This window comes from Prionailurus viverrinus, chromosome D1, assembly GCF_022837055.1.
Source record: "Prionailurus viverrinus isolate Anna chromosome D1, UM_Priviv_1.0, whole genome shotgun sequence".
Classification (NCBI taxonomy): Eukaryota; Metazoa; Chordata; class Mammalia; order Carnivora; family Felidae; genus Prionailurus; species Prionailurus viverrinus.
This window is the reverse complement of record NC_062570.1, coordinates 6,238,327-6,259,971: the sequence shown is the minus strand read 5'-3', so window position 1 is coordinate 6,259,971 and position 21,645 is coordinate 6,238,327. Positions and strand designations below refer to the sequence as shown.

At 38.8% G+C, this 21,645-nt stretch overlaps 1 protein-coding gene across 1 annotated transcript in view; it reads left to right on the top strand.

Annotated features, from left to right (window-relative positions):
• Window positions 1–21,645, top strand: part of CWF19L2 (CWF19 like cell cycle control factor 2) — a 150,368-nt gene that overhangs the window by 44,895 nt on the left and 83,828 nt on the right. Inside the window, exon 8 of the mRNA XM_047878862.1 lies at window positions 4,846–5,507. Within this exon, the coding sequence (XP_047734818.1) occupies window positions 4,846–5,507 (662 nt within the window). The remainder of the gene's footprint in view (window positions 1–4,845; window positions 5,508–21,645) is intronic.

Below are 21,645 nucleotides of genomic sequence, written 5' to 3'. Positions count from 1 at the left end.
TTCAGGTCTTCTGCCCATTTTTTAATTGGATTATTCAGTTTTTAGGTGTTGAGTTTTTGTTTTTTTTTTAATTTAAAGTTTATTTATTTTGAAAGAGAGAGAGAATGAGCAGGGGAGGGGCAGAGAGAGGGCTGGGGGTGGGGGGGACAGAGGATCAGAAGTGGGCTCTGTGCTGACAGCAGAGAGCCCAATGTGAGGCTTGAACTCATGCATTGTAAGATCACGACCTGAGCTGAAGCTGGATGCTTAACCAACTAAACCACCCAGGTGCCCTGAGTTTTAGAAGTTTTCTTTTTTTATATATTTTGGATACTAATCTTTTAGCTGATATGTCATTTGCAAGTAATTTCTCCCATTCTGTAAGCTGCCTTTTAGTTTTGTTGATTGTTTCCTTTGCTGTGCAGAAGCTTTTTATTTTGATGTAGTCCCAATAGTTCATTTTTGCTTTTATTTCCCTTGCCTCAGGAGACATATCTAGTAAGAAATTAATGGGCCAATGTCAAAGAAGTTCTTGTCTGTCTTCTCTTCTAGGATTTTTATGGTTTCATGTGTCACATGTAGGTTTATTCCATTTTGAGTTTGTCTTTTTGTGTATAGTGTAAGAAAGTGGTCCAGGATCAACCTTTTGCTTATAGCTGACCAGTTTTCCCAACACCATTTGTTGAAGAGACTATCTTTTTTGCATTGGATATTTTTCTCTGCTTTGATTGAAGATTAATTGACCATATAGTTGTGGGTTCATTTCTGGTTTTCTATCCTGTTCTAGTGATCTGTGTGTCTGTTTTTGTGCCAGTACCATACTGGTTTGATCACTGTAGCTTTGTCATATAACTTCAAGTCCAGAATTATGATGCCTGCCTACAGCTTTGCTTTTGTTTTTCAGGATTGCTTTGCCTATTTTGGATCTTTTGTGATTCCATACAAATTTGACAATTGTTTGTTCTAGCTCTGTGAAAAATGCTGTTGGTGTTTTGATAGGGATTGAATTAAATGTGTAGATCACTTGGAGGTATAGACATTTTAAAAGTGTTCTTCCAATCCATGGGCATGGAATTTCTCTCCATTTTTTTGTGTCATCTTTCCATTTCTTTCATCAGTGCTTTTCATAGTACAGGTCTTTCATATCTTTGGTTAGGTTTATTCCTAGGTATCTTATTGTTTTTGGTATAGTTGTGAGTGGGATTGATTACTTACTATCTCTTACTGCTGCTTTATTATTGATGTATAGAATGCAACAGATTTCTTTATGTTCATTTTGTGTCCTGCAGCTTTGCTAAATTTGTGTTTCATTTCTAGCATTTTTTGGTGGGTTTTCAATATATAGTTTCTTGTCATGTGCAAGTAGCAAAAGTTTGACTTTTTCCTTGCCAATTTGGATGCCTTTTCTTTTTGTTGTCTAATTCCTGAGGCTAGGACTTCAGGTACTATGTTAAATAACAGTGGTGAGAGTGGACATTCCTGTCTTGTTCCTGACCATAGAGGAAAAATTCTCAGTTTTACCATTGAGGATATTAGCTGTGGTTTTTTCATAGATGGCCTTTATTATGATGAGGTATGTTCCCTGTAAATGTACTTTGTTGAGGGTTTTTATCATGAATGGATGTTGTACTTTGTCAGATGCTTTTTTGAATCTGTTGGAATGATCATACGGTTCTTTTCCTCTCTCTTACTGATATTATCACATTGATTGATTTGCAAACATTGAACCACCCTTGCAGTCCAGGAATAAATCCCATTTGGTCGTGGTGAATGCTTTTGTTAATGTACTATTGGAAGTGGTTTGCTGGTATTTTTTTTTTTTTTTAATTTACTTCCAAGTTGGTAGCATATAGTGCAACAATGATTTCAGTAGTAGATTCCTTAATGCCCCTTACCCATTTAACCCATCACTCCTCCCACAACTCCTCCAGCAACCCTCTCTTTGTTCTCTATATTTAAGAGTCACCTATGTTTTGTCCCCCTCCCTGTTTTTATATTATTTTTGCTTCCCTTAGGTTCATCTGTTTTGTATCTAAAATTCCTCATACGAGTGAAGTCTTATGATATTTGTCTTTCTCTGACTGACTAATTTTGCTTGGCATAATATCCTCTAGTTCCATCCACATAGTTGCAAATGACAAGATTTCATTCTTTTTGATTGCCAAGTAATACTCCATTGTATATGTATATATCTTCTTCTCCATTCATCTGTTGATGGACATTTGGGCTCTTTCCATACTTTGGCTGTTGTCGATAGTGCTGCTATAAACATTGGGATGCATGTACCCCTTCAAAACAGCACACCTGTATCCCTTGGATAAATAAATACCTAGTAGTGTAATTGCTGGGTTGTAGGGTAGTTCTGTTTTTAATTTTTTGAGGAACCTCTGTACTGTTTTTCAGAGTGGCTGCACCAGTTTGCATTCCCACCAGCAGTGCAAAAGACATCCTTTTTTTCCACATCCTCACCAACATCTGTTGTTGCCTGAGTTGTTAACGTTAGCCATTCTGACAAGGTGATGTGGTATCTCATTGTAGTTTTGATTTATATTTCCCTGATGATGAATGATGTTGAGCATTTTTTCATGTGTCGGTTGGCCATCTGGATGTCTCTTTGGATAAGTGTCTATTCATGTCTTTTGCCCATTTCTTCACTGGATTGTTTGTTTTTTGGGTGTTGAGTTTGATAAGTTCTTTATAGATTTTGGATACTAACCCTTTATCTGATATGTTGTTGGCAAATATCTTCTCCCATTCTATTTGTTTCCTTTTGTTTTGCTGATTAGTTCCTTTGCTGTGCAGAAGGTTTTTATTTTGATGAGGTCCTAATAGTTCATTTTTGCTTTTAATTCCCTTGCCTCTGGAGACGTGTTGAGTAAGAAGTTGCTGTGACTGAGGTCAAAGAGGTTTTTTCCTGCTTTCTCCTCGAGGATTTTGATGGCTTCCTGTCTTCCATTTAGGTCTTTCATCCATTTTGAGTTTATTTTTGTGTATGGTGTTAGAAAGTGGTCCAGGTTCATTCTTCTGCATGTCACTGTCCAGTTTTCCCAGTACCACTTGCTGAAGAGACTGTCTTTATTCCACTGGATACTCTTCCCTGCTTTGTCAAAGAGTAGTTGGCCATACACTTGTGGGTCCATTTCTGGGTTCTCTATTCTGTTCCATTGATCTGAGTGTCTGTTCTTGTGCCAGTACCATACTGTCTTGATGATTACAGCTTTGTAATACAGCTCAAAGTCCGTGATTGTGATGCCTCCAGCTTTGGTTTTCTTTTTCAGGACTGCTTTGGCTATTTGGGGTCTTTCTGGTTCCATGCAAATTTTGGGATTGTTTGTTCTAGCTCTGTGAAGAATGCTGGTGTTGTTTTGATAGGGATTGCTGGTTTGCTAGTATTGTATTGGGAATTTTCGCATCTGTGTTCATCAGGGATATTGGCCTGTAGTTCTCTTATTTGGTGTTGCCTTTATCTGGATTTGGTATCATGGTAATGTTGGCCTCATAGAATGAATTTGGAAGTTTTCCTTCCATTTTTAAAAAAAAATTTTTTTAACGTTTATTTCTGAGACAGAGAGAGAGAGAGAGACAGAGCATGAACGGGGGAGGGGCAGAGAGAGAGGCAGTCACAGAATCTGAAACAGGCTCCAGGCTCTGAGCTGTCAGCACAGAGCCTGACGTGGGGCTCGAACTCATGGACCGCGAGATCATGACCTGAGCCAAAGTCGGATGCTTAACTGACTGAGCCACCCAGGCACTCCTGGATAAGCCCTTCATATGTGGAAATTCGCTCCGGAAATTTTCTTATATTATTCTTATTACTGATATTATTGTTATATTGTTATTACTTTGCTGTATTTTTGCTCTTTCCTTCTGGAAGTACCCATATATGCATATTAGATTCTCTAGAGTTAATTATCCTTGTCTTTTTTCCTTATAACTTACATTTATTTACCATCTTTTCTTAAGTAGACAGAATTCCCAGACTAGTGTGGAGTTCACTAATTTGGATGTTTTCTTTTCTTTTGTTCACTATATATATATGCATATTTTTGGACACGTAGTTTTCATTTACAAGTTTGTCTTGTTCTTGGACTGTTCTTTTTTCATGAAAATCTGTTTTGTTTTAGTAATGTTGTGACCTCTTGAATCTCAGTGACAGTAGGAATTAATTTTTCATAAATGATATCTTCGCTGTTTTCTGTATTATATTTTGTTTTAGTGCTGGGCAGTTGGTCTAAGTGGCCCCACATTTGAGTTCTTATATTTTTTTCATTGTTTGGTAATTTTTTGTTGCTTAATCATATATTTTTAAGCATTTATCTTAGGATGATATATTAGTTTGCTAGGGCTGCCATAACAAAATTCCACAGACCAGGTGGTTTAAACAACAGAAATTTATTTTCTCACAGTTCAGGAAAATTGAAGTCCAAGATTAAGGTGTTACAATGTTTGGTTTCTTCTGGAGCATCTCTTTTTGGCTTATAAATGGCTGCCTTCTCTATGTCCTCACATGGTATTTTCTCTTTGTGTACTTATCTACTATATCTCTTTGTATTTCCATATTTCTTCTTATAAGAACATCCATCAGGTTGAATTAGGGCCCAACCCAACTGAACTTCAAGCGTCTGTCTCTAGATGCTGTCATGTTCTGAGGTACCAGAGGTTAGGGCTTCAACATATGAGTTGGGAGAGGGCACACTTAAGCCCTTATCGGGTAGAATGATTGTATGGGTTCTTTCTTCTCTCCTTTATTGGTTTTTTCTGCATTGTGCCACATGATGGTGTATCACAGCACAATGGCAAATGGGGGTACGAGTCATTGAACCTTTCTTAATTTCAGATATCTTGTTTACTTTCTCTCCTTTGTAGTCAATGGAAATATTTCAGTCGAAATTAGAAGAAGCTGAAAAAACTGCATCCACAAAAGAAGAGTGTAAACGAGAACGGTGGAGGAGACCAACATGTTCAGATAAAGCACAAAGTAGTCAAGAAAGTAGAAAATCAGACTTGGTAAAAGATAATAAAAGTTCAAGGGATAGATATAGTTCAACAAGTATTACAAACAGTGTCAATAAAGAAAAGTCTAGTGGTGATGAAAAAGATAATAGGTCTGGGTCTTCAGAAACGTATAGAAGACAATCCAATCCGAGCCAAAATCAAGAGTTTTCTTCTCTTGGAAATTTGAAACCTAAATTTTTAAGACCCTCTGATGATGAAGAACTGTCATTTCATAGCAGGGGCAGAAATTTTGACCCATCTAGTTCATCTTCAGTACCGGTCACTCAGGATTCTGTGCATCGTGTTTTTCGAAAACCCACAGAAAACAGTGAAGAAAGTTCATCGTCATGGAGCCAATCTGGTAGGAGAGAAGGAGACAGGAAACATTCAAATCAACGGTCAGTGGACACCCGTGGCAGTGTCAGCGATGGGCACATTTCTGAAGACACAAGAGAAAAATCATGGGACGAAAGCTTGAGAGGTGATTCTGTGAAGAAAGAGCATGTGCAGGACGCAAAGTCTTCCTCTGCTGGGTATTCTGTCATTTGTTTATTAAGCTGTTAAATGTTAAATTTTAGAAGATTCAAAGAAGTTGAGCCGTATTTTTAAGAAATCAGTTATTAATGAGATGTGAGTTATAATCTGTTTCTTAAATTTTGTGGAAGAGATAAGATTTGCCCATTTAACAAATCAGTAGTTTTGTTTTATGGGTTGCATTTATTTCATTTCATGGTTTCATTTAATAAATGGAAGAACTCAGTAGCTATATTAGCTCAAAATCTGTTGCTTTTTTGCACATTAAAATATTAAATGAGTTAATAATCCTTTGAAATGGATATGCCACAGGAGGTATTTTGGTAGATTGTGTTCCTGCTGCCATAATTGCTTTCAAAGGAAATCACTTAATTGTAAAGCATAATCATAATTGTAAATATGGCATTCCTGTCTGGAGGTAGCCCTCATATGAAGTGAAAAAGATATACAGAAGATCCTGTAGAGGAAAGCATGAATTAATGGACTGTTTTGCAGACAAATAATCCACTTTGGACAGTTGACTGGTTTTAAAGATAATGTTAGAGTTTTAAAAGGGTGCCTGGGGGCGCCTGGGTGGCGCAGTCGGTTAAGCGTCCGACTTCAGCCAGGTCACGATCTCACGGCCCGTGAGTTCGAGCCCCACGTCAGGCTGTGGGCTGATGGCTCAGAGCCTGGAGCCTGTTTCCGATTCTGTCTCCCTCTCTCTCTGCCCCTCCCCCGTTCATGCTCTGTCTCTCTCTGTCCCCAAAATAAATAAATGTTGGAAAAAAAAAAAAATTAAAAAAAAAGAAAAAAAGGGTGCCTGGGTGGCTTAGTTGGCTGAGCATACTACAAATCTTGACTTCTGCTTAGGTCATAATCCCAGGGTCTTGAGATTAAGCCCCACGTTGGCCTCTGTGCTGAGTGTGGAGCCTGCTTAAGATTCTCTCCCTCCCTCCCTCCCTCCCTCCCTCCCTCTCTCTCTCCCTCCCTCCCTCCCTCCCTTTCTTCCATCCTCCCTCCTCCCTTCCACCCTGCCCATCCCCTGCCTGCATGTGCGCACCCATGCTTTCTCTCAAAAGAAAAAAAAGGGAACTATAGGTAGGTTAGTGGTTGTACCTGTAGTAATTAGGCATAGCACTCACTGGTGTTACTATTCTTGCACCTCTTGTACTTATATACAGTGTTGAGTCAGTAGAACAGGAAACCCAGGTTGAGTGGGATCAAACCTAGGAAAAATTGACTTAGCTATAGAGTTGGTTGTATTGGAAATAGCCATAAGTGGGGAAAAAAGTGTCCAAAGAATAATGAGTAGCTTAGAATGATCATTAAAATATGTTTTAAGGGGCGCCTGGGTGGCGCAGTCGGTTAAGCGTCCGACTTCAGCCAGGTCACCATCTCACGGTCCGTGAGTTCGAGCCCCGCATCAGGCTCTGGGCTGATGGCTCAGAGCCTGGAGCCTGTTTCTGATTCTGTGTCTCCCTCTCTCTCTGCCCCTCCCCCATTCATGCTCTGTCTCTCTCTGTCCCAAAAATAAATAAACGTTAAAAAAAAAAATTATCTAAAAAAAAAAATATGTTTTAAAATACCACCAAATGAATAGGACCCTCAAGGAAGAGGTTTTAGGAAATAATAGAAATCACTGGTGGCAGTTGTAGGTATAAACGTTGTGGTTTGGGGTCATGAGTATGGCAAATCATTTTTCTTAATCCCATCTGAAGCTGTGGATTATAAAGCACCATGTGCAGCTTTCAGTGGGAGGAAGCTGGCAAAACCTGGACTGAGTGATGGGAGCCCCAGTCAGATGGGCTCTGGTTCAAGGCAGGGTTTTGTTCCCAGGAAACCAAAGGAGAAATCTGGTTGTACTGACTGGATAAACAGGACAGGGATTAGAGAATGTCTTATGCTGTCTACATATATAATTGTCCAGGCTTTGCTCCACCTACTCTGGAAGGTAACTGTTTCTAGTCCCCAGCTGCTGGCACTAGGAGACTCTTACTTTTTTTTTGTTTTTTTTCAATATATGAAGTTTATTGTTAAATTGGTTTCTATACAACACCCAGTGCTCATCCCAAAAGGTGCCCTCCTCAATAACCATCACCCACCCTCCCCTCCCTCCCACCCCCCATCAACCCTCAGTTTGTTCTCAGTTTTTAAGAGTCTCTTATGCTTTGGCTCTCTCCCATTCTAACCTCTTTTTTTTTTTCCTTCCCCTCTCCCATGGGTTTCTGTTAAGTTTCTCAGGATCCACATAAGAGTGAAACCATATGGTATCTGTCTTTCTCTGTATGGCTTATTACATTTAGCATCACACTCTCCAGTTCCATCCACATTGCTACAAAGGGCCATATTTCACTCTTTCTCATTGCCACATAGTACTCCATTGTGTATATAAACCACAATTTTTTTTATCCATTCATCAGTTGATGGACATTTAGGCTCTTTCCATAATTTGGCTATTGTTGAGAGTGCTGCTATAAACATTGGGGTACAAGTGCCCCTATGCATCAGGACTCCTGTATCCCTTAGGTAAATTCCTAGCAGTGCTATTGCTGGGTCATAGGGTAGGTCTATTTTTAATTTTCTGAGGAACCTCCACACTGTTTTCCAGAGTGGCTGCACCAATTTGCATTCCCACCAACAGTGCAAGAGGGTTCCCGTTTCTCCACATCCTCTCCAGCATCTATAGTCTCCTGATTTGTTCATTTTAGCCACTCTGACTGGCGTGAGGTGATATCTGAGTGTGATTTTGATTTGTATTTCCCTGATGAGGAGTGACGTTGAGCATCTTTTCATGTGCCTGTTGGCCATCCGGATGTCTTCTTTAGAGAAGTGTCTATTCATGTTTTCTGCCCATTTCTTCACTGGGTTATTTGTTTTTCGGGTGTGGAGTTTGGTGAGCTCTTTATAGATTTTGGATACTAGCCCTTTGTCCGATATGTCATTTGCAAATATCTTTTCCCATTCCGTTGGTTGCCTTTTAGTTTTGTTGGTTGTTTCCTTTGCTGTGCAGAAGCTTTTTATCTTCATGAGGTCCCAGTCGTTCATTTTTGCTTTGAATTCCCTTGCCTTTGGGGATGTGTCAAGTAAGAAATTGCTGCGGCTGAGGTCAGAGAGGTCTCTTCCTGCTTTCTCCTCTAGGGATTTGATGGTTTCCTGTCTCACATTCAGGTCCTTTATCCATTTTGAGTTTATTTTTGTGAACGGTGTGAGAAAGTGGTCTAGTTTCAACCTTCTGCATGTTGCTGTCCAGTTCTCCCAGCACCATTTGTTAAAAAGACTCTTTTTTCCATTGGATATTATTTCCAGCTTTGTCAAAGATGAGTTGGCCATACGTTTGTGGGTCTAGTTATGGGGTTTCTATTCTATTCCATTGGTCTATGTGTCTGTTTTTGCGCCAATACCATGCTGTCTTGATGATTACAGATTTGTAGTAGAGGCTAAAGTCTGGGATTGTGATGCCTCCTGCTTTGGTCTTCTTCTTCAAAATTACTTTGGCTATTCGGGGCGTATTGTGGTTCCATATGAATTTTAGGATTGCTTGTTCTAGTTTTGAGAAGAATGCTGGTGCAATTTTGATTGGGATTGCATTGAATGTGTAGATAGCTTTGGGTAGTATTGACATTTTGACAATATTTATTCTTCCAATCCATGAGCACGGAATGTTTTTCCATTCTTTATATCTTCTTCAATTTCCTTCATAAGCTTTCTATAGTTTTCAGCATACAGATCTTTTACATCTTTGGTTAGATTTATTCCTAGGTATTTTATGCTTCTTGGCACAATTGTGAATGGGATGTTTCTTTATTTGTCTTTCTGTTGCTTCATTGTTAGTGTATAAGAATGCAACTGATTTCTGTACATTGATTTTGTATCCTGCAACTTTGCTGAATTCATGTATCAGTTCTAGCAGACTTTTGGTGGAGTCTGTCGGATTTTCCATGTATCATATCATGTCATCTGCAAAAAGTGAAAGCTTAACTTCATCTTTGCCAATTTTGATGCCTTTGATTTCCTTTTGTTGTCTGATTGCTGATGCTAGAACTTCCAACACTATGTTAAACAACAGCGGTGACAGTGGACATCCCTGTCGTGTTCCTGATCTCAGGGAAAAAGCTCTCAGTTTTTCCCCATTGAGGATGATGTTAGCTGTGGGCTTTTCATAAATGGCTTTCATGATGTGTAAGTATGTTCCTTCTATCCTGACTTTCTCGAGGGTTTTTATTAAGAAAGGTTGCTGAATTTTGTCAAAGGCCTTTTCTGCATCGATTGACAGGATCATATGGTTCTTATCTTTTCTTTTATTAATGTGATGTATCAATTGATTGATTTGCGAATGTTGAACCAGCCCTGCAGGCCAGGAATGAATCCCACTTGATCATGGTGAACAATTCTTTTTATATGCTGTTGAATTTGATTTGCTAGTATCTTATTGAGAATTTTTGCATCCATATTCATCAGGGATATTGGCCTGTAGTTCTCTTTTTTTACTGGGTCTCTGTCTGATTTAGGAATCAAAGTAATACTGGCTTCATAAAATGAGAGGAGACTCTTACTTTTATCCTTAGGGTTGGCTTAACATTTGGGCAGTCTGTAGGTCTTGACTTCTGTGACTTTGGCTACGTGGGAAATACCCTTACACTCAGTATTTCATCTGGTTCTCTAATTGCTTCATATTTGTAGGTCATATTTAAATTGTACATTTCCGATAGATATACTGTAATATAGGTACTCACTAAAAGCTGTATTTTTTTGGTCTGAAGGCAATACACGTGCACACACACACACACACGTACATGTATATATTTTAAATGTTTATTTTTTCTGAGAGAGAGCAAGTGCGCACACACGAGCGGCAGGGGTTGGGGGTGGGGCAGAGAGAGGGAGAGAGAATCCCAAGCAGGCTGTCAGCACAGAGCCTGATGAGGTGCTCAAACTCACAAACTGTGAGAACATGACCTGAGCCAAAATCAAGAGTCGGATGCTTAACCAGCTGAGCCACCCAGGCACCCCATGAAGGCAGTATTTTTGTTAGCTGTGTCATTTTGGTGTTGCAGATGGTTTGAAGCTTTCCATGAATTCCATGATTGACTGGAGAAGGAAAGAACAATCTAGAAATCATCTACATATATGTGAAAGAAAAGATTCCTGAGCCCGTGTGGGTGGTGTAAAGTCAGAGACCAGGAAGCATGTTGAGGAATGTCTGTTTCCAGGGACTGAAGAGGTTCACTGAAGTATTGTGGGAAGCTGTTAGTTTGAACATTATGGGTATATGCTGAATTCTTTATAAAATGCTAGAATTCTAGGGAGCTTTAGAATGAATAAGTTTTTTTTTTTTTAAACGTTTATTCATTTTTGAGAGACAGAGAGAGACAGAGCATGAGTGGGGAAGGGGCAGGGAGAGAGGGAGACACAGAATCCGAAGCAGGCTACAGGCTCTGAGCCATCAGCACAGAGCCCGATGTGGGGCTTGAACCCACAAACTGCGAGATCATGATCTGAGCCGAAGTCGGACGCTCAGCCAACTGAGCCACCCAGCCGCCCCTAGAATGAGTAAGTTTTAGAAGTAGGGGAAAAAAATCGTAGAAATAATTGTACAACTAGAAGAAATAATCGTCTGTCCTGTATTTTCCACATGCAGAAACTGAGGCGTTGAGGGTGTAGCTCACACAGTGGTGTGTTGAGAGAGTTGCCAGGTTGAGCAAATAAAAATAGTAAGTCCCTTGCAGTATGCGGACAGACTGACCCCAAAAAATTTTTGTTTACCTGAAATTCAAATTTGACTGGGTGTCATGTTTTTTATCTGACAATTGTATGTAACACTTAGCCATTTTCTGGGTTTGTGACTGTTTTGGTAGAGATAATATTATATAAAAACTTAATTACCTATCTAAGTTACATAGCTTCACAATGTATATACCATTCTGAACTTTGATGTGTTTTTTTTCCCTAATCAGTATATCTTAAAGATGTTTTCCCATCATCCCGTATGTATGTACTTTTTAAAGGCTCTTTAATATTCTATTAAAACTGAGGTATAAGCTAGTAGTTCTCCTGGGTCCCCTCTTGGTGGATTTTAGGTGATTTCTAGTTTGTCGCCCTTACAAAAGTGCAGCAGTAATAGCAATGTGTATCTTTGCACATTGGTTAAATATAGCTGTAAAATAAATTCAAGCGGTTGGATTATATTTCTAAATCTTGTTATATTAGCCAGTTTACTCTCTTACCAGCCAAATATTAGGATGACTTTTCTCTTCCTTACCATCAGTATTATTGAACTTTTTAGCCTTGAACTTTTGTCATATGCATCATTGAGAAACAGAATCTTTGCTTGATTTGCATTTCTTTAAATCTGAGTGAAGTTTGGCTATCTTTATAAATGTTAGTGTTTGTTTTATTTTTGTTAACTAGTCATCTGTTTTGGCTACTCTTTGAGTTCTCTGTAAAGACTCTTTGTAGTTTTCACGTAATATATAGTGTTTACATCACTTGTAGATTTCCTTTTTCTTCTTGTTTCATTTTCCTTTTTCATCCTTACTTTTCATTCATTCTTGCTGTGATCACATTTCTCATTCTTTTCCTTTGTCCTCTTCAGGCCTTGCATTTTTCTCAAGTAGGCGAAAAGCATCCTCTAGAAGGAAGGTGTCCATATGCCCAAGAACTTTAAGCTTATTATTCCTAGAAATAAAATGCGTTTGTGGATAATTTTGTTTTGTTGAAAAATATATCAGTTGTGTATTTTCTGGATTCTGAAACCTAGAATATTATGCCATATGAACAAAAACTAGTGTGCTGTCCTTAATTTAGATTTTATAAAGTTAGTATCAGGAACTAACCCATTTTATATACTGTCTTAGCCTTTGGGTATAATTCTTGGCAGAGTTTGCTGTGGGAGCTCAGAAGGACAAGAGAAGGATGACAGGTTCTGAAGGTTTTGAGTATAGTCATGAGATCCTTGGACAGGGAGAAAATTGGCGAACAAGCGTTGAGAGTAATTAAGGGCAGGAGATCTATGAACACTGCCAGCAGGCAAAGAATAATTGCAGTGTACTCAGGGTTTCTGAAATGTCATTGGGGTGGAGGTTTTTTAATTACTTCTTCCTCAAAAGTTTTTAGGCAGAGTTGGGTGTGTGTGTGCTGCACAGAGAATACATTTTAATGGGAAAAGGGGATTTGTTTTTTAGAAATTAATTATGAAGAAGACTTCTGAAATGTAGCAGTAATCCTGGAAAATGAGAAATGCTTGTACTTTTTCCTTCGTACAGGATGATTGCAGATGTCATGGCGATGTTTCTTTCAGGGCATTTGCTCATTATTGTCATTGTTAAGAGAAAGTAAGGGAGAGTCTATTCCTTGCATTTGCTGCCAAGGGGTGTCTTTGCTGTGGTGTTAACCAGATGAAATCATGTGTCCTGTATTCACTGTGTGCCCAGCAACTCATTTTAGTCTTTATTTGATACCTGTTATTCTATGAAGTGAATTGAAGTGTATGTTAATATTGAAAATATTAGTATCAGAGAGGCTCAGAATTCTTGTTATATCATCTAATTTATCCTTATCTAGTTTTTGTCTCCTAATAAACAATTTAATTTCTGTTAGAAAATACACCCCCCCCCAAAAAAAAAAAAAGATGTACGAGTATGAATTTTATGACAGTGAAGGTTGTTGCTTTTAAAGCTTTCTTGGGATTTCAGTTATCTTCTTGAAACTTGGGAGCTTTGGTTGGAGTTTAGCATACCTTCATTGTCCTCTCTCTCTTTTTTAATGTTTATTTTGAGAGAGGGAGAATGACAGGGAGAATGAGAGAGAGAGAAAGAGAATTCCAAGCAGGCTTCATGCTCAGCTTAGAGCCCCACACAGGGCTTAATCTCACAACTGACCTGAGCTGAAATCAAGAGTCAGATGCTTAACCACCTGAGCCACCCACGTGCCCCTTCACTGTCCTCTCTTGATTGAATCTTCAACCTTGCATACTAAGAAGTGGTGGGAAGAGTCAAGTAAAATGACAAAGATATGCCTTTGGATAGAAATAATAGAGGTCTTTGGCAGTTTAATAAAAAATATTATCATTGTAGGGGTGCCTGGGTAGCTCAGTTGGATAAGCGTCAGACTTTAGCTCAGGTCATGATCTCATGGCTCTTGAGTTTGAAACCTGCATTGGGCTCCGCGCTGACAGCTCAGAGCCTGGAGCCTGGAGACTGCTTCGGATTCTGTGTCTCTCTCTCCCTCTGCCCCTCCCCTGCTTGCGTTCTGTCTGTCTGTCTCTCTCAAAGATAAATAAAGATTAAAAAAAATAAAAAAAAATCATTGTGAAAGAGGATTTATCAGCCAGATCTCATAGACTAAGTTATGACTGTGGGTCATGAGGTGGTAGAGATGGAAAGTGTACATGGGGAACGTGGGTTAAGTAAAGTGCCTCCTTTCTCTTTCCCTTTTTTTTCTTTTAAGTTGCAGACACTTGAATATGTTTATATATTAAGGGAGAAGTATCAATTTTAGAAGAGTGATGATAGATGGCATAATTTATGGGCAAAATCCCAAGAGTACTGTGGATAAATGTAGGATCTGATATACTCAGACAAGTGGAAGGATTGGTCTTGGACGGGGGTGTTGAAGAAGAGGAGAGTGTGGCTGTAATTTGTGAGTGACAGGAGAAAATTACAGAAATTCTTGACAACTCAGGTCAGTGTTTTTCAACATAGGATCCCCACAATATTGGTGTTCCTTTTTAGTCTTTGTATGCACCACAGTGAGTTTGGTGGCTTCAGAAGAGAAAAAGTGACAGAACAATTTAATTCACACACAGCTCACAAAGTTGAAATGTCCTCTCATTGTTATGACTTAACTGCTATTAGCTTTTTTTTTTAATATAAAATTTGTTGTCAAATTGGTTTCCATACAACACCCAGTGCTCATCCCAACAGGTGCCCTCCTCAATGCCCATCACCCACCCTCCCCTCCCTCCCACTCCCCATCAACCCTCAGTTTATTCTATTTTTAAGAGTCTCTTATGGTTTGCCTCCCTCCGTCTCTAACTTTTTTTTTCCTTCCCCTCCCCTGTGGTCTTCTGTAAAGTTTCTCAGGATCCACATATGAGTGAGAATGTATGGTATCTTTCTCTGCCTGACTTACTTCCCTTAGCATCATACTCTGCAGTTCCATCCACGTTGCTACAAAAGGCCATATTTCATTCTTTCTCATTGCCTTGTAGTATTCCATTGTGTATATAAACCACAATTTCTTTATCCATTCATCAGTTGATGGACATTTGGGCTCTTTCCATAATTTGGCTATTGTTGATAGTACTGCTATAAACATTGGGGTACAAGTGCCCTTATGCGTCAGCACCCCTGTATCCCTTGGGTAAATTCCTAGCAGTGCTATTGCTGGGTCATAGGGTAGGTCTATTTTTAATTTTCTGAGGAACCTCCACACTGTTTTCCAGAGCGGCTGCACCAGTTTGCATTCCCACCAACAGAGCAAGAGGGTTCCCGTTTCTCCACATCCTCGCCAGCATCTATAGTCTCCTGATTTGTTCATTTTAGCCACTCTGACTGGCATGAGGTGATATTAGCTTTTTATTTTGACCAAAATGTTGATGAACAGTTAAAATTACTGGTCCCTGTGCATGTCATATTTTCTTTAAGTGATCTTTGGAAGTTGAAAGTTTGAGAAACAAACTCTCTTTTATTCAGATTTGAAAAAAAAAGAAAAAGTATCTGTTCTGGTATGACCAGGAATGCAGTGATGAGGGGAGGTGATTTTTGTACCAGACATGTCCCTTGGAACTTCAGTTAGATGGCTTTGACAGATTCTTTCTGCTGTGCATCTTACATTTACTGAATTCAGCACCTTCTTCTTAGGTCTAGTGCTATAAAAACAGTTATGACACAGTTTCTGCTTTCAAGGAGCTCACGGTATCAAAGAGCCAGTTATGTAGGCATGTGAAGAAATACGTACATAAACGCCACGATACTTACAGTTAGTTGCAGGTCTAAATATAGATCCTTATGATTACAATTCCTGTGTACAACAAGGGATGATTAACTCCTCTGAGATCTCACTGGGGGAACAGAATCCAGGAAAGATAGGGTCTTGAGGGATGAACTCATTAGTGGGAAGGGGTAATCGACATGGAGATAACTTGGAGACAAGTCAGCGTGGTCTAGTTGAGCATTTGAGAGTAGAATTTTGGAGTGTCAGATGCAGTAACTCCCTGAGGAGAGGGCATATTTCTTTTTATGGTCTTTGCGTCTCTGAATCCTGGTAGAGCGCATAGCACAAATTCACCTCTCAATAACTTGTGGAATGTAGTTGAATGGGAGGAAAATGGGTAGGCAGTTATAGCGAGTATGCCTCACATGCCTTGTAAACAGCTCCAGAAGTCATGCTCCCGAGTTGGACAGTATTCTCTGGTGATTGGAAACAAGTATCTCCAGGATTTGAAATAGATCAGATTTGTATTTTATTTATTTATTTATTAAAAATGTTTTCACATTTATTTATTTTTGAGAGACAGAGCGTGAATGGGGAAGGGGCAGAGGGAGGGGGAGACACAGAATCCGAAGCAGGCTCCAGGCTCTGAGCTGTCAGCACAGAGCCTGACGCGGGGTTTGAACCCACGAACTGTAAGATCATGACCTGAGCCGAAGTCGGATGCTTAACCGACTGAGCCACCCAGGTGCCCCCAGATTTCTATTTTAGAAAGATTCCAACATACTGTGTAGGCCAGTTTGGGAAATGGAACAGATTTGAGGATGAAATATTGGCGAGGAAGCTCTAGTTGAGAGACAAGAAGTCATGAACCAAAGGAGTGAATGTAGAGGAAAGGGGGAGCTTGAGTTGGCTTCTGTGGCTCAGTGATGAGGCATCTATTTCTGTGGCCCCTTGGAAGGATTTGCTTACTTACTGTGTACCATTTCTGGGCATTCTTTTAAACAATTTTCCTTAAGTTTATTTGTTTAAGTCATCTCTATACCTGACTCGGGGCTCAAACCCATGACCCTGAAATCAAGAATTGCATTCCTCTCCAACTGAGCCAGCCAGGCACCCCTCTTTCCTTTCTTGAAAAGATTTCACTGTTGGATTTTGAACGTGGTGAACGGAGGACTGGTTGGAACATTCCTCTTTGACTCAGTAATTGGCTCTCAGTGGCAAAAGTTACCATTATTGAGCATCAGGCTATGTGTTGTGTTTAGAATTTTATTCTATTACTGAATTTATTATAATTTTATACATTGTCACATTTGATTCTGATAATGTGAGGGTAGGTATTGATCATCTTTTTGGTTTTATAGCCTGAGAGAGGTTAAGATACTTGCCCAGTCTCATAGAGCTTGTAAAGGACAGAGTCTGGATTTGAACCCATGTCAGTCTGACTCCAGAACTCCTTTTCTTGTAACACTAACAGGGATTTCTCATTTCTACAATGATGATGCGACAGTAGGATTAGCATTCTCTTTATTTATTTATTAAAAAAATTTTTTTAATGTTTATTTTTGAGGGAGGGAGAGAGAGAGACAGAGACAGACAGACAGAGTGTGAGTGGGGGAGGGGCAGAGAGAGAGGGAGACACAGAATCTGAGCTCTCAGCACAGAGCCCGACGCGTGGCTTGAACCCACAAACTGAGATCATGACCTGAGCCACAGTCAGATGCTTAACCGACTGAGCCACCCAGGTGCCCCTGCATTGGCATTTTAAAGAAACGGCTTCTAGTGCTTCATGAAAAGGTTGCATTTAGAACTCTTAGAATTTGAATCTGTTTTTAGGTGTTTATACCTTTATTTTTATCCCTATTTGTAGGCATGAATCTGTTGACATATTGACCCTTGAAATTAAAGTAAATTACATTTATAATAAAAATGATGTGTGCCTCAGAATTGAATTTGGAAAAAGTTACTGAAAAATATTTTCCATACAAAACAGTCCAACTAACTGACAAGCAATCCCTCCACGTCTAGCAGCACGTAAATGGTAGTGATGTTCTGCTCACATGAATGCAGTGTCCCTACTGCTCTTCCTAATTGGTTTTTAAAATGTAGACTGAAGGAGTTTGAGAGGAACAAAAACATTTTCCTTTCTAATGGTGCTTTACCTAATATTTCTAATGGTGCTAAAATATTTTAGGTTTCTTAGTCTGAGCACCAGGGTGTTTTTTCTTTCTGTGAGAAGAAATGGTTCTTCAGAATTTCTGCAGATATTAATGTCTTTTTTTCAAAAAATTCACATGCTGTCTCCTGAAAGATTTGCTTTTTTTTTTTTTTTTTTTTTTCCAAAAGGGAATTTGCTATTTAGAAATAATTGCTTGTTAGGTCAAGTTTTGATTTGAAGATCTGTTTATATATTTTGCTGTTACCCACTCAGAATGTATGTTGAAAATGCAAGTTGATTTCAGTAGAGTCTGATGAAATGTGCTAATTCAGGAAAACTAGAAATATCATAGATACATCCTTGATATGTGAGATTCTGACAGGGTTTTTAGCTTGAAAGTATTTAAAATCACTCCTCTTTGAGGGTTTTGAAAAACAACTATTGAAGTATAATTGACATGTAATAAACTGCACATAGATAGAAATGTACAATCTGGTAAGTTTAGAAGTATGTATGTTCTCACAAAACCATCATCCCCCAGGGTTTTCTGGTACCCTTTTATAATTCTCTCCCACCTCTCCCCACACCTTTACAAACCCCCTAGATTTCACTCATCTGCTTTCTTTAATTATAGACTAGTTTGCATTTTCTGGAGTTTTATGTAAGTGGGATCATATGTTATGTACTCTTTTTTTGTCTGGCTTTCACTGTGCATAATTATTTTGAGCTTTATCCATGTTGTTGCAGTAATTCATTCCTTTTTATTGATGGGTGGGTAGTTTTCCATTGGTAGATAAAACAATTTTTCCATTCACCTGTTGGTGAACATATAGAATGTTTCCAGTTTTTAGCTATTGTACATAATGCTTCTTGGAATATTCATGTACAGAACTTTGTGTGGATGTATGCTTCCTTTTCTCTTGGGTAAATACCTAGGAGAGGAATGGCTAGATCATGTGGTAATTATATCTTTAAATTTTAAGAAACTGCCAAATGGTTTACCCATTGATTGTATCATTTTACATAGATTTGAGATCATTGATTTGAGATCTTTCTTTTCTAATATAAGCATTTAGAGCTATAACTTCTCCCTAAGTAATGCTTTACTAGCATTCTATAAATTCTGATTTGTTATGTATATGTATGTATGTGTGTGTATATATGTATATGTATATACATATACACATGTTTATTTTTGAGAGACAGAGTGTGAGTGGGGGAAGGGGCAGAGAGAGAGAGGGAGGGAGACACAGAATCCAAAGCAGGCTTCAGGCTCCGAGTTGTCAGCACAGAGGCCAATATGGGGGCTCTAGCTCATAAACCATTAGATCATGACCTGAGGTGAAGTCGGGCGTTTAACCAACAGAGCCACTCAGACGCCCTGTTATGTTTGTATTTTTATTCGGTTTGCAGTACTTTTTAATTTCTCTTTGATTTTGTTATTGACCATGGGTTATTCCCAGATATGCTATTTAGTTTCCACATAGTTGAGGATTTCTCAGAGATCTTTGTTGATGATTTCTAATTTAATTTCACTGGGGTTAGAGAACACAGTTTGTATGACTTAAATCCCTTTAAATTTATTGAGACTTGCTTTATGGCTCAGAATATGATCTATCTTGGTAAATGTTGGCATGCACAGGAAAGAATGTGTATTCTCTTACGTGGTAGGGTATTCTCTGAATTTCCATTAGGTCGTGGTAGTGATAGTGTTATTCAAGTCTTCCATATTCTTGAAGAATATATTAAGTACTGGGAGTGGGGTCTTAAAATCTGCAACTGTAATTGTAAAATTAGTCTCTTTCTCTTTGCAATTATGTCAGTTTTTGCTTTGTGTATTTTGAAGCTCTCTTACATTAGGGATTCTTTTGTACTCTTGATGGATTGACCTCTTTTTCATATGAAGTGAAACAGCTTTCTTTGTCCCTGGTAATATTTATTGCTCTGTAATCTAATTTGTTTGATAGTAAAGAAGTCACTTTACCTTTCTTTTGACTAGTGTAAAACATGATATATCTTCCCCTCCCCCCTTTTATATTTGACGTGTTTGTCTTTATGGTATGTTTTTTGTCATTGAGTTTTGCTCTTTTATCTGACAATTTTGCCTTTTAACTCACACGTTTGGACTATTTATATATGTGATATAAAGGTTTAAGTCTAATTTTGCTCTTTGTTTTCTACTTGTCCTATGTGTTCTTTGTTCCCTTTTTCCTCTTTATGTGACTTATTTTAATTAAAAAAAATGTTTTTTAATGTTTATTTTTGAGAGACAGAGACAGAGACAGAGACAGAGACCCAGCCTGAACGGGGGAGGGACAGAAAGAGAGGGAAACAGAATCCTTAGTAGGCTCCAGGCTCTGAGCTGTCAGCACAGAGCCCAGTGGGGGGCTTGAACTCACAAACTGCGAGATCATGACATGAGCTGAAGTCAGCAGCTTAACTGACTGAGCCACCCAGATGCCCCTTTATGTGTTTTATTTTAGATTACATATTTTTATGATTTTGTTTCATTTCTCGTTATAATTTTTTTTGTATTTTGTGGGGTTTTTTGTTTGTTTTTAGATTTGATAGTATACATTTTTAACCTCTCCAACTTCATTATGCCATTCCTGTATGGCATAAGAACTTTACAATAGTTTATTTACATTTATCCCCTCCAGTCTTTTATTGTTGTCATACATTTTACTTATCTTTGTCATAAACCTCTCATATATTGTTATTATTTTTGTTTAAATAATTATTTTACAGAGACTTATGTAATAAGAGAAAGTATTCTTCATTTACCCTTGTAGGCATCATTCTTTGAGTTAATCCATACTACAGTCTGGTATGATTTTCCTTCTGCCTGAAGGCTTTTCTTTAACATTCTTTCAACTCTGTCTGAAAGAGTTTTCATTTCAATTTGTTTTTGAAAGATACCTTCACTTGGTATAGAATTTTTGGTTGATAATTTAAAGTACTTTGGAAATGTTGCTGCTCTTTTCTTGCTTGGATTGTTTTTGATGAGAAATCTGCTGTCACACTACTTTTTTTTTGTGTGCCTAAGTGTGTCTCTCTTTTATCCCCCCTGTGGCTGCTTTAACATTGTTCTCTTTATCACAAGTTTTGAGCAATTTGATTATGATGTCCCTGGGAATAGGGTTTTGTTTTTTTTTGTTTTTTTTTTTTTTGATTTTTTTTTCAACGTTTATTTATTTTTGGGACAGAGAGAGACAGAGCATGAACGGGGGAGGGGCAGAGAGAGAGGGAGACACAGAATCGGAAACAGGCTCCAGGCTCCGAGCCATCAGCCCAGAGCCTGACGCGGGGCTCGAACTCCCGGACCGCGAGATCGTGACCTGGCTGAAGTCGGACGCTTAACCGACTACGCCACCCAGGCGCCCCTAGGGTTTTTTTTTTTAATGTAGTGTTGTTGTTGTTGTTTTTTTTTTTGTGCTTGGGATTCCCTGAAATTTTTAGTTCTCTAAGCAGCTTTTCAGGTGTTTGGAAAATTTGGCCTTTGTTTCTTCTGTCTCCCATTTCTTTTGGGGACTCCAATGGCATGAGTAGTCAGGTTTAAGGTTATCCCATAGTTCTCTGATGCTCTTTTTATTTTTTAAAATTCTTTTTTTTCTGTATGTTTCATTTTGCATAGTTTTTAATGTTTATTTATTATATTAAAAAATTTTTTTTAATGTTTATTTATTTTTGAGAGAAACAGATACAGAATGCAAGTGGGTTAGGGGCAGAGCGAGAGGGAGACACAGAATCCGAAGCAGGCTCCAGGCTCTGAGCTGTCAGCACAGAGCCCGACGCGGGGCTCGAACTCACGAGCTGTGAGATCATGACCTGAGCCGAAATTGGACGCTTAACTGACTGAGCCACCCAGGCACCCCTGTTTGTTTATTTTTGATAGAGACAGAGAATCCCAAGCAGGCTCTGCGCTGACAGCGCAGGGACATGGGTCCCGAACTCAGCAACTGCGAGATCGTGACCTGAGTCGAGATCAAGAGTCGCCCAACTGACTGAGCCACCTAGGCCCCCCTAGTTTCTAATATTTTAAATTCACTACTTTTTCCTTGGCAGTT